The 16463-nt window shown below is 36.6% G+C and overlaps 1 protein-coding gene across 1 annotated transcript in view; it reads right to left on the bottom strand.

Annotated features, from left to right (window-relative positions):
* The window catches only part of INTS6 (integrator complex subunit 6), a 45174-nt gene that overhangs the window by 2888 nt on the left and 25823 nt on the right, over positions 1–16463 (bottom strand). Inside the window, 14 exon segments of the mRNA XM_035542813.2 lie at positions 3484–3577; positions 4034–4127; positions 4129–4406; positions 5141–5375; positions 5880–6022; positions 7077–7203; positions 7312–7527; positions 9126–9236; positions 9522–9616; positions 10091–10223; positions 10350–10502; positions 13273–13427; positions 14276–14401; positions 15395–15578. Coding sequence (XP_035398706.2) covers positions 3484–3577; positions 4034–4127; positions 4129–4406; positions 5141–5375; positions 5880–6022; positions 7077–7203; positions 7312–7527; positions 9126–9236; positions 9522–9616; positions 10091–10223; positions 10350–10502; positions 13273–13427; positions 14276–14401; positions 15395–15578 — 2144 coding nt within the window.

The following is a 16463-nucleotide window of genomic DNA, read 5'->3' on the forward strand; positions in this document are numbered from 1 at the left end:
CTGCTTGTTGAAAAGTACCAGCCTGGAAAATAAGTATCTACTCCTTTTCATTTGCTCTAATAAAAGCCAAATGATTTAAGCTAATAACGAAGTGTTTTACTATAATACATCCTAGTGAAAATTCAACATGCTTATATTCTGTGAGTAATGTTACTTTTCAGAATACCGTTGAAGCAGGATACATTTCTTAGAAAATTAAAGCCTAGTGGAAGGTAGGAAAAATATATTAACTGCTATCACAATAAATCAAAATCCCGTGCTAACAGTACAGTCGCTATGTCCAGTCCCACAGTACATCTCACAAGCTTCTTTTCCAAATGCTGAACACCACAGGAACAAGTTTTCAAGGCAAAAGAATTTTTCACCATAGCAAATGACACTAATTAATACAATTAAACATTGACTCTTACTGATTTAACTGTCCAACCTGCTAAGAAAATCAGTACTCCTAGTAAAACTTCCTAGAGTAGTTGTAGCTATTGATCACTAAGGTTCATTACTATTTCAAAATTGTTTTTATTAATTCTTTCTAGTGTTTTTATTACAAGTTGATATTTCTTAGCATTTTGTCTAGGTACGCACTTTATGCTTTGTTATGTAATTAATAGTTCAAAGCTCTCAGTTTGTAGAATAAATAAAAGGGAATTGAATTTCTCATACTGAGAATTGTCAATTTGAAGAATTTTGATTCATGTTTTCTTGTCAGCTTGTGCTCTAGACTATTGGGCAAGGTGCTAGATAGTCTCATCTAGGCTACCTTTTTTCACAAAAGGTTGAAACTATTTTTGAGGTCCTTTTGAACCTAGGCTGTTTTATGATTCTATGTTTTTATTTAGCAGAAAAAAAAAACTTGTTCTTTCTGGTAGGGCCATAAATGGCTTGCTATGCTAACTCCAGGTATATTGAAGACCTCTCTAGCCAACTTTTTCCACCAGCATTTACAAAAAACTGTTGGCTATGTTGACAGACAGGATTTAGTTCTGGTGCATCCAACAGCAATATTCAACTACTGCCAAGCTTTGTAGGGAAGAAGTCAGCTCAAGATAACTAGAATACAGAAGCAGTGCAACAGAAGTAAGAATTACAGAATCACAGAATCATCTAGGTTGGAAGATACCTCCAAAATCACCAAGTCCAACCTCTGACCTAACACTGACAAGACCTCCACTAAACCATATCACTAAGCTCTACATCTAAATGTCTTTTGAAGGCCTCCAGGGATGGCGACTCAACCACTTCCCTGGGCAGCCCGTTCCAATGCCTAACAACCCTTTCAGTAAAGAAGTTCTTCCTAATATCCAACCTAAACCTCCCCTGGCACAACTTTAGCCCATTCCCCCTAGTCCTGTCACCAGGCAAGTGGGAGAATAGACCAACCCCCACCTCTCTACAGCCTCCTTTAAGGTACCTGGAGAAAGCAATGAGGTCTCCCCTGAGCCTCCTCTTTTCCAGGCTGAACAATCCCAGCTCCTTCAGCCGCTCCTCATAAGACTTGCTCTCCAGACCCCTCACCAGCTTCGTCGACCTTCTCTGGACTTGCTCGAGCACCTCCATGTCCTTCTTGTAGTGAGGGGCCCAAAACTGAACACAGTACTCAAGGTGCGGCCTCACCAGAGCCGAGTACAGGGGGACAATCACCTCCCTAGCCCTGCTGGCCACACTGCTTCTTATACAGGCCAGGATGCTGTTGGCCTTCTTGGCCACCTGAGCACACTGCTGGCTCATATTCAGCCGACTATCAACCAATACTCCCAGGTCCTTCTCGGCCAGGCAGCTTTCCAACCACTCATCTCCCAGCCTGTAGCGCTGCTTGGGGTTGTTGCGCCCCAGGTGCAGGACCCGGCACTTGGCCTTGTTGAACTTCATACAGTTGACCTCAGCCCATCGCTCCAGCCTATCCAGATCCTCCTGCAGAGCCTTCCTGCCCTCGAGCAGATCGACACACGCACCTAACTTGGTGTCATCTGCAAACTTACTGAGGGTGCACTCGATCCCCTCATCCAGATCATCGATAAAGATATTAAAGAGGACTGGCCCCAGCACTGAGCCCTGGGGGACTCCACTAGTGACCGGCCTCCAACTGGATTTAACTCCATTCACCACAACTCTCTGAGCCCAGCTACCCAGCCAGTTTTTAACCCAGCGAAGCGTATGCCAGTCCAAGCCCCGAGCAGCCAGTTTCTCGAGGAGAATGTTGTGGGAAACGGTGTCAAAAGCCTTACTGAGGTCAAGGTGAACCACATCCACAGCCTTTCCCTCATCCACTAAGTGTTTCACTTTGTCATAGAAGGAGATCAAGTTCGTCAAGCAGGACCTGCCTTTCATAAACCCATGCTGACTGGGCCTGATCTGAAGAGTCACATTTAGGGGCACAAATATTCCAAACCCACTAATGACTGCCACAGACTACAGGAGCAATAATATTGTATTGATTTGCTGAGATAGTGAGGAAGTATGTACAATCTACAGGCTAAGGAACAACTTTGACAGGTGATAAAATATTGAAGACAGATCAAGCAAAAGCACGATAATAAAAATTGTTGCTATAGGGAGGAGCATGACCTATCTGACCAACTGTGCTGGCAGTAGAAGGCTAGAGGAGCCATATGAATGTCCTATGGTCAGCGTACCTTTACCTCTCAGCATGGTTTTATGCTAAAATCACTTTGATTTTTTTGTTTCATCATAAAATTTGATCACAGAAATATGAATAATGCCAATTGCCATATGCCAGAAATGCCATAGAAAAAAAGCTGACTTCTACAAAAACAAAAAATCAACTATTCACTGAAGTAAACCTTAAAGTTATATTTACAGTTGAAAAGACGTTGGAATTTCTTTTAAATCTAACAGTCTTGGTTCCAGTCAGCATTACGTTTCTTTTCCTTTCTGAGTAGGCACGTAGTAGGCTAGGCAAGTAGTCTGAAGATGATGTAAGAACAAGTGTCACTGGATTAACAACATTTTAAAACCCCAGCAAACCCTACCTCTGTCTGAGGCTGTGGAAATAGGTCTTATTTCTGAAGGAAATAAATCTGAAGAGCAAACCTGAATCTCAACACTATTTTTAGGACAGGATTTTGAATTGATGCAGAATAGTGAATTTAAACTGTTTCAGAAAGCTTAGTTCTCAGTAAAATGCAGTACCTCCAGTTCTTCAAATTAGCAGTACACCCGTATTTGAGCTCTAGAAGTTGACTGATTTTCTAATTAATTACCATTGTGCACCTATTTTTATGGTGACTTAGCAGTTAAAGCTAAGCTAAAACTGAAGATGTAATGTGAGGCAAAAAGGTGAGCTTGAGCAAAACAACACATCAGGAAGCTTACCTCTGTGTGTCCCCCCCCACCCCCGGAAATTACTTGCAATGCAAAGCTCTGTGTGGGAAGTTTCAAACAAACAACTGCATGGCTGTCAAGCAGCTATGAATAGCAGTACACGGTGGTGTCATTTTATAGGATTAATACAATTCAGTGACCTACCTTGAAGCTTCTTTAATAACATTTTGCAAAAATATCAGACGGGTTTGTAAGCTTCCTTGTACATGTTTCAGTAAAAAGAAGATTCTTTCATACTCTTGAAAAGATAAGAGCAAAAACAGTTTAAGAGATACCAGACAGATATCTGTTGCAACATTTTGCTTCATGTGAGCGAAATTCAACATATTTCATTCAGCTTTCGTAGCCTTTTAGGATATATCATGTAACAACCAGGCTCATAACAACATACTGCTTTATCAATATTAACATTAGCAAATGTAGGATACTGGGAGTTCAGGATATTACTGGAGCACCTAACGTGCTAATTCTAATACCAACAACATAAAAACCATGACTTCCATAAACACTGAGATAGAAAGATACAGCAATGTTTTAATCACTCATCCACACAGTTTTTAATCAATGTTTTAAAACAAATTTTTAACTTTAAATTTGTCTTGTGATTTAGCATTTTTCTAAAATAGTGATCTAATATTAATTCTTTGTCTAGCTCTCAGGTCAATCATCTGATGAAGATATTTGGTATACTTACTCCTTCCTGGTTTTCGGATTTCTTTCATAATTTGTGCTCTTAGCTCTATATTAATCTCTCTGGAACTTCTGCAGTGCACTGCTTTTTTTCCCTTTACTGGGTGAAGACATTGGCAAGTTTTCTTCAGTACTTTGTTCTTTACTATCCAATTCCTCATGATTCTCCAAAAATCCATCAACGTTCAAGTTATTCCCTAAATGTTCATGGCCTACATCCTCTGTATGAGCTGCTGGTCGATCCAATGAATTGAATGGAGAAGAGGACATTGAGAACTCTGAATCCATGGTATTTGGGAAAACATCTGATGAAAGCGGGTCTGTAACATGATTCTCCACCACATCATCCATTGCAATCTCACTATTAGTTTCTGACGCTAAAAAAAACACACAGATTACACTTGCAAGTTTTGCATTCTTCATGATCTGACAGAGGTCAGCGAGCCTATTGAGTATTGATTAAATTCTTGGAAAGCTATGCTCCAGCTTGTATAGTCTATCATATATGCTATAGTCTATCATACGTGCCAGAGACACGAAAACATTTGTGGGTTGTTACAGTAAGCACATCAGTTTATCTCCTGGCAATTAATGGCTTAGATCACAGATGTACTCTTCACATGAAAAGGAAAATCACTACATGTACTATCAAAAGAAGAGAAAAAACCTGTAAAATGTACTTGTGACATGTTTCTCTTTTCCTATTAAAGTGAACTGACAAATCTACTGGAGTGCTGAACACTGTTGCACAGCAACTCAACTCCACACTAAAGGAATTGAATTCACCCCACTGCAGTGAAATTCAAAGCAACTTCAAGCAGTGATACTTTTGAAGCATCTGAATTCCCAGGAAAAGGAAGAACATTCTACTGTTTACACTGTCTCCTCATTTAATTCAGGAAATTCATTGTTTATACTGGAAAGTTCCTATGAGAGAGACTTCTGTTTGAAGGGCTACATTAGTTCTTTACAATTAGTCCCTGATGCACACTTAAAACACTTCATTTTCAAAAATTGCCGTATTTGGGAAATCAGCCAATGGTACTCTCACATAAACAAGTTTTTTTGCATAAATAAAAACTGAACCCTCTAAAAACAAAAATTCACTTACTTTTGTGAATAGGAATGGGTTTAACAAGGTCAGGCTGTGCTTGTGTGGTTGGTATTGGTGGCCCTTTTCCTCCAATGTGGTTATTCACAACTGGAGGAGTTTGTGGTCGACCTCTGAGCAGGGGTGACATACACCGACGTCTTTTTGGAATCCCTTGCATATTTGGTTCTCCCGGTCTTTTATGTTTATTTTGAGGTCCTGATACAAATTCATCTGCTTCATCTATCATCATTCCCTGTATTGAATGGGTAGAATAAACTTTAAACCAGAAACACATAATATAAAACATAGTGAAAGCTTTGATGCTATAACCATGTTTAACCAGGTATATGGCAACGTACAACATGCCATTGTGTATTGACTTAAGTGTCAACCAAAATAAGAGGAGAAAAAAGAAAAGAGGACTGTCAAACTTTTTTCGTAATTGCAGAATGAAAAAAATAAATATTTAAGGGAAAATATTTAAATTATATTCATGATTTACTGAAGTCCAAGACAGATTTGGATGAGAGGGAAAGTCCACACTCTCCAAGATATTTCATTTATACAACAGTTCGAAGGTTTCTAATAAAGACTGTCCTCCATACAGTAACGTTGATGTAAAAACATCTGAGGAAGTTTCTTACAGATAGTGCCTTTCCATACACTTGGAAGCATTTTTCCTATACATGTTCTTTGAATGGCCCAATCAGCAGACACACAACAGCACAATTTAAGAGCAGCATTATAGAAAAGTCACCTTTTTGTCCAATTTGAATGGATTGCCAAATGTATGGAGCCTTCGTGGTTGGTCAGGATCAAGCTCTCGGAGCGGAGAGGGTATTTGTTTTAGGTATTCCTGGTAGTTTCCCATTTGTGCTATAGGTACACTGTGAACTTGATCTGTTTTAACAGAATCGTTTATTAATATACGATACTGCCCACTTTACAATAATTTAGTCTATAACCACTTAACTCCAATTTTAAGTCTTTTATCAAATGCATTAACAGATGTGCAAAACTCACCATTATTCTCACCTAACTGGTATTTATAGCATCATGTTTTGAGTGTAGAAAGCTTGCTTAAATGAATCAGTATGTGTCTTGAGTTCCATCATGACATAGAAATAGAATATAATAATAGGAAATAGAAATAGTTGTCATGCATGGATTTCAGTTTTTCAGTGTCCCGAATTGATAAGACTTTAAAATCCATAGGACCTGAACAATTTTGACGAATTTAAAGCTGCCAAGCCTTTAGTCAAGCAGAATATATGCTACCAGAAACAGCAGGAAAAAAAAACTAACATTTTTCATGTGGTTTAACCCCAAACAGCAACTTTGCTTTTCAAACGATATTAGTTCTGCCACTACTTAAGTCAGTTTAACATCTGCAACCAAGTGAAAACGTAACATACACTTCCATTTGCATTGCCCTTCCCATTTTCTCCACTTTTTTCATCACCTATTTGTTAGATACCATAAAGTAGCACCTGAAGACACAGCAGAAAGAGAAAGGAGTAAGGAGTAAGTCTGACTAGAGTAAGGAATAAGTCGGACTACTGAACTATCCACTGTTGGCTTAAAGGGCAAAAGAATCACGCTGGTAGCACCCAGTAAGCCAGCTCACCTTTCCACTGTTCACGATGCGCTTATTGTATGGAGAAAGATCATAATGTTCAGAACTGCCCCATGAGTTTGTCTGGATTTATCATGAAGGTTGGGGAAAAAAGATGAACTACGAATCTTAAGCAAATGACCAAGTCTCCTCGGGATAGACTAAAGGAAAGACCTCAACTATCCTCAACTATTTTTCTTCCATTAAGTTATTTAAGGAAAAAAAATGGAGAATGTGGCAACAGACACCCACTAAGTTTTTAAGAACTAATCTATTTTTTAGAGTCTTCATTTTTTAGTACAAACCATATCACAGGTAGGCAAAAAAATGTTATCTAACCTTCATCTTGTCCTTTGAGGAACTTCCGAGTACTCTTCAGTAAATTAGATCTCATTCGTGTTAACTGATCCAAAAGATTTCTTCTAGGTATATCATAAGCATTTCTAAAAGTCTGAGGTTTCAAATCCTGCAGTTTCAGCAAATAAAGTTTCAATTAATACAATGTATGAAACAATATCTAGCATTTCAATGGTAGTATATTGAAAATAACAACATTACACACAGTGGTGCTTACCTTATTCAGCAAAGCTATTTGGAACCCAGCATACTCCTTCATATTGAGGTCTAGAGGTCTATGAGGAATTTCCCCAGTAATCCCCTGTAGCAGATGTTGAAAATCGTTCCTATGTGCCATAGACAGGTTGTGTGATCTGCTTCTGACCTTAATTCCAGTCTCTTGCGCTACCTTTTTGCCTACAGAGCCAATGACTCTATCGGACTCTATTTTGGCCTTAATTTGAAATAAATAAATAAATAAAATTGACAATATGCTCTTAAAAGGATTAGTCAGACTTATTCATTTTAAATTCCTACCTAGAAGATTCAACAATGTGCTAATACACTATGACCATAACCAGGATGAGTGCTTAAGGAGTGCTTAATACATAACCACTTAATGTTTACTACAATTTCAAATATAGTGAACAGTTTGTGCCTAGTTCTTCTGCATATTTCTCCTCTGCTGCCCATTATGGTATCTAAGCACCAATATGCATGCAATGCTTTTATTTTCATAGAAAGCCATAATTTGACTAGTAATTCTCAGCGAATCTATCTGTACTCAAACTTTCTTCTGCTATAAGAGCTAAACACTAACTCTCAAAAGACCAATTCTCCCACAACTATAGCTGTGATCTGTCATACAATGGTATCAACTTTCTAAACACTTAATACAGATAGTCATAACATTAAATAAGAAATACATGATAGTGCCCAATCCCGTTTGACTAGACAGACCTAACCCCCCAATATTATGTTAGATTTGTACCAAAATTAAACATGTTCATAAATGCCAACTCTTTGGCAGAATACAACTGAACAAAGAACTAAAAGTAATTTGGTAACACACCAGCCAATGCTTCTTTTGCACTTTCACAAATTTATAGACTACTTAAAATCTGAATACATACCTAAGAATACTTGTGTCTACTGGCAGAATTTTTCAGAAGTTAGAAAAGCTTTAAGAGCAATTTGCAGTCTACATCACTGAACTTTAGAAATCTAAAAAGTCTAAGTTGAGAGACTAGTTCACTTAGCAAAATACTGAGCAATGTGACCATGATTTCCTAGAATATACTCTAAGACTTCAAGAAGCTTGCATCCTCCTTCAAATAACACTTTATAACAATGTTTTAAGAAAAAGTGTTTCCATAAATACTTGTTAGCTGAGTTAGAAGTACTTGCACTACTATTCCTTAGAGTTTCACGCCTATTGCACTCTTTTATTCCTGAAGAAGAAAGCTTAACACGCACAGTTCAACAAAATAAAAGTGGAGGTAGCAAGACCGAAATTGCTTTAGCTGGTGCAGGGGACCACTAGTCAAAGATACCAGCACTACTCTAAACACAGTCAACAACTTCATAATTTTGAAAAGGTCACTTGCCACTTCTGTCTATCCTATTTGAGATTCTGAATTCTGTCAGTTTAGTTTATATTTACTGAACACTTTCCATTTCAAAAGACACTTTCTGATTCAGATGTACTGAAGTATAAACCCCTATTTTCAGAAAAATGCTAGAACAGCTTTACAATCTAAGGTAAGACAACATGTTTTCTTTTGGACAAAAGTATAATACTGACTATACATGTAAAAATGTTCCTTAAATATAAAAAAATAATTTGTACCTCCATATCTGCCTTTACAGTTCACTCTATAAAGTCTGTTTAAATGTTTTCCTTCAATTCACAAAACCAAAAAAATTTGCTAATTGCTTAGGGAAGGAATTAACTTGATCTTTCTGCTCTTTTTTCCTTCAAAGCCAAAACTTGAGTATTTTAAGATTATCCTGATATTACAAGTTTTTACTGCTCTTTTGCTTCAACATTACCTGCTGACTCAACTTTTTGAGATATGAAATGACACTGTAACTAAGTCCATATTCCACATTGTCAGCTATAAGGTTTGGTGCTCCCATCATTCTCACAGCTTTCTTCAAAGGCTGAAACATGGAATATATTGTAGAGTCATATTTAACTTTACAAGCGTTATATACATATTTCAACTAACTATATCCATTTCATATGGAACCTGAAGTCCTTAAAGACAGAAAATAAAAGCTTTTCAGGGCAGGGTTTTGCTTATAGGCATCATTGTACATAAAAAATTTGCCATTCTCTCAAATGAATATATATTCTACTTGAAATAGGAAGAAAACACACATAAGTGGAAAGATAACTATAGTTGCGTAATAAAATAGAAACATGAACACAGTAAGTCATCTTACCCCAAGATAATAAGGAGGCATTGTCTTCAAATAACTTTCAAATGACTGCAGCCATTTTAACGTTGGCTTTGCCTTGTGCACTTTAAACAAGTCATCTGATGGTTATAGAAAATAGAGACAAAATGAAATGTCTACACATGTTTTTCTAACAGGAGAAATGCTCAAGAAAATGTTAATTCCTCAATGCTTGAATACACTGTTTTAACATATGTGCAATTAAATACGAACAGGAGATTAAAGTTGCAGCCAAAAGATGGAACCTGACAAATTATTTATCAAACTGAATTGATAACAAGACAGACTGGGGAAAATGGCTACTAAAACAGTAAAAGGAAGAAGACTACAACATATCTGAAAGAATGATGATAACATTATTCTTACACTTTAGATGTGATCCAGTATCACTCAACTATTTACTAGTGAAGTGAGTTAACGATATAATACATTGTTCAACATTCTAGATTTCTACAGGTGTGTGACTAATACTGTCATCATGTGGAGTAATCTGTTTAGATCAGATCAATTTTTCAGTTCTCTACTACTTCAGCATTTTATGAATTGGTATTTACCTAGCAGTGGAAGGAGGACTGGATAATTGTAAGGCATCACAAATAAATTCACACAATTCAGCGCTGTACTAGCTTTCAAGTAACCAAAAGGATGACCAAGTTCACTGTATTTTGCACTATTGCTCACATATACCTGCAATAAAACAAATGTAAATCGAAAATATTGTGTTTAAATTTTACATCTTATTTTGATTCTAGAAAAAGTTCATGAAAAACAGCTTTCTATAAATAACTTCAATTACATGTATATTCTACTTGCCTGCCAGCAGGTCTGAGGAGATTTTCTTTCCAGGATAAACTGGGTCAGTGGTGAAGGCTCTAACTCGTATTTATCAAAAGGCAGTTTGTCAATGACCATTGGTTCACAGTCAGTGCAGGAGAATTTCACCACAGGATGAGATGTGCGGGGTGGCTAAATATAAACATTCTGCTGTTAATGAGTCTGCACAATGACTAAAATTTAATTGTACTATGACAACTAAAGTAATACAGATTCTTTGAAAACAGACATACTTAAGGAGCCCATTCAATACAGGATTCATACTTATTGTTAATGAGCCGTAACTCATCAATTTATGGCATCAGCACTGTCTTAAAAACTGACGGAAGTTAGTTTTCTAAATACATACTAGTGATTTTACAAAGTCTAAAGCAGTAACATTTCTTGCATATACACAAACTTTACAAATGGAAATAAATCTTTGTGTGGACAAAAATAATCTTCAATGCTACCCTGGGGCATGCCCACTTTTATTCACTGTAGAAGCAAGCACTGCACTTTCTCATTTGCTGACTTCCTCTGTTTAGCAGCACATTTCCACCTGGACAAATTTCACATTCAAAATGTTCAACCTGATTGAAAACAATTTATATAATATAAAAACACAAGTTTTTACAAGAACTCACATTTCAACTACAACATTGAAAACCTATTTCAGTTCAGGCAGTTTATTTTTTATTTTTATTTTTTTTTTTTAAATCGATCACAGGGAAAAGGCTCTGATTGACGAAAATATAGTTTAAGTATAAACTGATAATATTTGAAGTTTCTTTCCCTAAAAGCAAAAGAGCCTTTTTTTAAATTAGGAAAATTGGAACTATATGCCTTCTGTTGAAGGGTTTTCAGAAGAGGAACTTAAGCTTTTAATACTTACCTTTAACCTCCTTCAAGCTCAATTGGGAAGCCTCCTTCCATTTAGTCTCTTTACAAGAAAGCAACTAATACATAAGATGAGCTAGGGAAATGGGGTTTCTTGAACCTTCCTACCACCTCACCTTGAAAGTAGTTTTTCCTACAAAGCTATAAGCTCTAGCCTCTTCCTTTTAGGATAAGCCACACAAACATTATCTGCCCACATAGCTGGTCTTGCCTTGAGTGTCTCCACTCTGAGGAAGGTGTACTGTCCAAGTGCACACAAAACAGGAGGCCCAACCAACTGAAGGAACTGCAATTCTCTTCAAAGAAGATGCCTCCAGTAAATAGTTGTGGTGGAGTTTCTGACCAAGCCATGAAGCAGTTATACTAGGAATAAGAAGGCTGCAAAAGAAGTTGAATGCTAAGACTTGAGAAGTCCAACAAGTTTTGTCTGGACAGCAGAATTTTTTTTTTTTTATTTTTTAACCCCAACAGTGGGAGCAGCCATTTAAATGGTGTACCAACAGAATTATTAGCAGACTTTCACACACATTTAAGAAAGCCTTGATAGTACTGTCTACATTATATGGAACAGTTGTTAAGGTAGGACTGTTTTTGACAACTCCACTGTGGAGCAGGGGACAAAAAGAAAAATAACTACAAATTGTTAAGTAGCAGATGCTGTAACTCTTGTCTAAGTTTTAACTCTGTATTGTCAGTAAAGTCAAAAATACAAGTCTTGAAACTATCAGGAAATATAGCTCCCCTACACTGTATAAGGAAGTTTGTGTGGAATTCCAATTGACGTTAATAGAAATTTATCTGCATGTGCAGTAATCCAGTGCTTGTGCAGTTATGAGAACTATATGTGCTACAAGTGAGGCAAATATTTTATCTTTCACAGTTTAGGTGAGTCAACATCAACTTTTCAGTGGATTTAACTCTCCACTTGGTAAGATCTGCTTTAGTGATCTCAATCAAGACCTACAGCAGCAGACAAATTCTAAAGACTCTACACAGTGAAATGATGCAGACATACCATTGATAACTACAAGGAATACAAAGGGTAGTTTTCCTACAAAGCAACTTTTTAATATCCAATGCACAATGGCTTTTTGCTTTTTAAATGACTATAGAAGATTTACTTTTATCCATACGTTAGTTTGATTTGTAGTTAAGAACAACATCTGTATCTTTCACTGAATGTGGCTATACATGCCAGCAATACCCAAGTCTATAAACGTGACTTATGTATATATGTAAACATGACTTTTATACTTGCATCACTCTGCAACAACCTGTATTTCAAAGGACCAATTTTTTCAAGGGATATACAGCTCAAGAAAAGCTCAATGGGTTCACTAGTCAAACTACTTTCAGATCAAAAAGTGAAAACAAATATCATGAAAAGCAGGGAACAATTATACAACTGCACCAATTCCACTTTAATGATTTTCAAAGATAAGCAGAAATACAAAAATACTTTATACTAGAGATTAGTTTCCATACCAAGCAGAAGGCAACAGCATACTCCTATGAAAAAAGAGCAATGAAAACTAATTCTGTAGGCAGTATTTTAGAAAAAAGGCAAGTTTCTCTACTTGGGATAAATTAAAAGTATAGTTCCACCAAACAACAGCAGATGAAGTTACATTCAACTGACGCTGTGCATACAGAACTATCACAATGATTCAAAACTTAGAAGATCATACTACCTTCTTTCTGTTAATACTATCCATTAGGTAATAAAACTTAGTAGTCCATTATCAAAACACCACCTTATTTCTGCTTTTAATATTTTAAGAGTTCACGCAAATGCTACGTGATATACAGCCAGTTTCTTTATGCTTCAAAGAGAACACCATATCTCAGATGAACTACTTGTGAACAAATAACTGCAACAAAGTGACATTCCTTCTTAGTTCACACAGCTTTTATGGTGCCTCCAACGGAGTACATCTCTCAAGACTTGAAAGTAATTAAATAGGAAATCCTGGAATATTTGCCCAAGCACAAACTTTTTGCTTCATCTAACTTCAGTACTTACCAGCGTTGGAGAATTTTGATCTGGCCAAAAGGATTCAGGAACAGGCCAATGACCTATAGGAACCCCAGTTTTAGGGTTTGGTCTGACATAAATAAGTTTGTGACAGCTGTGCCAAGGCTGGGGTCCAAAGGGCCTAGCTATATCCACCTGTCCATCTACAAAAGAAAAGGTCTTTATAAGTCAAAATAGTGTTAAAGGCTCAAAAAGAGCATTAAGCAACTTCTGTGAAGAGTTCAAGAACTATGATCCCAGGGAAGCTATTACTTCAGTTAATATTTCTAAGAACATGATAGCTGTTAACAAGCATTTCTGCAAAAAGACAAACAATGAGAAACCAAATAAGCACTGAATGTCTACAGTATTAGAGTTGAGAAGCAAATATCTGAAGTCATTCATAATAGTGTCTTTCTCCCATTGTTATTATTCCCAGATAACCTTCAAATCTCCATGCTTAAAGACAGCATTGAATGCACACAGCCAAGACTGCTGAGTTAAAATTCTTACTGCAGCAAAGCAGGATTAGAAAGTCTCACAAAAACTTCCCAGTAACATCCTAAAAGGGTCCTAGATTTTCATTTATTTAGACTGAAAAGTTAAGGATACAAAATCATAATTGCTATTTTAAATCAGTGTGCACTTTACTATGTTAAAGAGATATAAAAACAGTATTTTCAAAATCAAGCTATTTGCATTTCTAGGTGGTTGCAAATTACTGCTTAAACTCATGAACCCATTTTTCTACACTTGAAGAGAATAACTGCATTTAAGACTACCTCAGTAACAGTACCGAATGTAGACGTTTTATAGTACTAGTCTAATAGCTATACTGCTGGTATTTTGAAAGAAAGTGCAACTGAATTACAAATGCGGTAGAACCTTTTTTAATCAATGTCTTTTAAATTGCTACAGTTTTCCTTTTGTTTTGACAACTCAACATTAACTTCACTAAGCTATATTGACAGTTATCCCTGCCATTTGGAAACAGTATAAAAATTTCAAGTACCATCAATTGGTGAGGGATCTGGTCCAGCTTTTTCAAAATTTATTACCACTCCACTTTGCACTTTTTGCACCAATGATTCAAGACACTGATTCAGCATTCTTGGAGAGCATACACAGTATGATCGACCTAGAATGAAACAGCCAAGGTTAAGGTTGCTCAGTGTTCCTGCCCTTATTTTAAGTTAAGTCATTCAAAAATTGTTGCCTTGCCACATCCAATGACATATGTACTGATTACTGATCTAAAGCATCTACCAAACATTCTCTTTAAGCAACAAGGCAGCCTAGCAAAGCAGTGGCAGTGTTGCATGCATCTCATCTGAAACGTTTGGGTTTTAGCCCCATAATGGCATTATCTCAAATTCTTCGTTGGCTTCATGGAAAGTGGGCTCCCCCTTGTGACGGACATCAACACTTAACTGTCCACAAATCTCAAAGCACCAGTTGGGATAACCTTGTCATTAGTCAGAAAGTAGTTGAATCTGATCCTTTTGGAATACTTTAAATCACTGCTTATTTTCAACCACATCCCCTCCAATGCATCATAAGAATCATTATGATGATTATATTATATAATTATGATCATTATATTATCATTATAGTATGTGATGCAATCAAAGCCTTTTACAAAGGAATTATGGAACTAATGCCGGAGTTTGATCTTGAATATAACTTCTGAGAGATTAAGAATACACATCATGCTGGTGAGAAAAGTATCAATTTTGCATAATTCTGCATTTTGCATTGCAGAAATTCTGCACTGCATTCTCTGAAAAAAAAACTTAAACATTTCCCTCACTTTTGGCTTACTTAGAGTATGCCAGAAATTTAGCATAACTGTACTATAAAACAGGCTCAATTATTACAATTTCTAATTGTAACTTAAATGTGATGGAAAAAAAATAAGTTCTCTAGTAATAAACTGCAAAGCAAATAGATTCACACACTTCCAAGACAAGTTATATTAAGTTATCTTTAGCTTTAATGCAGTATCACGAGATTTACTATAACTGAGTTCTGAGTTTTTAATAGTTACTCCACCACACATACCTGATTAATAAAGCTAAGTTCAATTCATATTCAAAAGCATTGTTTTATCAAAGGAAGCCAAGGCACCTACCTCCTGTGACTTCACACATCGGTGTGATTGCAGAGTCATCCACTGGTACCCCTGTCATCTGCTCTGATTCTGGTGATGTGATACCAGGCAAACGAAGAACTAAAGCAAACAACCTCTGATCCCATCGAAAGGGTTCCTTAGTCAACTCACTTCCAGGAAGAGGGGAATTGAGAGGTAAGTGGAGCTGAAAAGGAATTTAAATCTGTGAATATATTACTTAAAAACAGAGCTACATAGTTATGGCAATTCACTCTATTTAAACACACCTGCAACCTTTCCACAGATATTTGTAATTTTCTTCAGCTACCATACATTAGAAGTGGAGACATTGTTATTTCATCAGCACTTCAAACATATTTCAGGGCAACACGATGTCTAAATTTGAGAACTACAAACCAAATGTGAACAAACACCTTTTATACTAATATAAGCTTCAGAATCAATAGGATATTTTCTTTAAAATTTCAGCAGTAACAACTGCTTTACTGCAGCAGTCTCATGTTCAAATAATTTTCTGCAAAATAGGCCCATTCTTAGCTCAGTCTTTTCTTGGATTCTTGGAGATAAAAAGGCACAGCCAAATGAAAAGGTAATTTTAATTTAAGACTCCTGCAGAAGAAATCTATCTCAGGTACAGTTGCTCAAAAAATCCACCTGCCATGATCATCATCTTCAAATAACACAGCTTCAACAACCAAGCTAATGTGGTGGTTACATTACAGCATGAGAAAGCACAGATTTTAGGTAAATTGGGCATATCCCAGAATTAAACTCATGCCTCCTCTGTTCTCTAAGTGAAAAACAGATTAAAATCAACACTGAAACGTAAAACGTGTTCTCACTTTTACATAATCAATAACAGCTACAGCTATCTATACAAGAATTGTCTGCCATGTGCCATTGTGTTGCCTCTTTCTGGGAAGAGCTACATAAATTTTAGTTTAAAATATTACAGATGCCATCCAGGGACGTAAAACACATAGGGGCATTTCATTTTCCTTTAATTCCCGGAAGAAATAGCAAAGATTCAAAAGCTTCTAGCTTTAAATGTAGTTCACTAGAGATAGAG

The sequence above is a fragment of the Cygnus atratus genome, chromosome 1, assembly GCF_013377495.2.
Source record: "Cygnus atratus isolate AKBS03 ecotype Queensland, Australia chromosome 1, CAtr_DNAZoo_HiC_assembly, whole genome shotgun sequence".
NCBI lineage: Eukaryota > Metazoa > Chordata > Aves > Anseriformes > Anatidae > Cygnus > Cygnus atratus.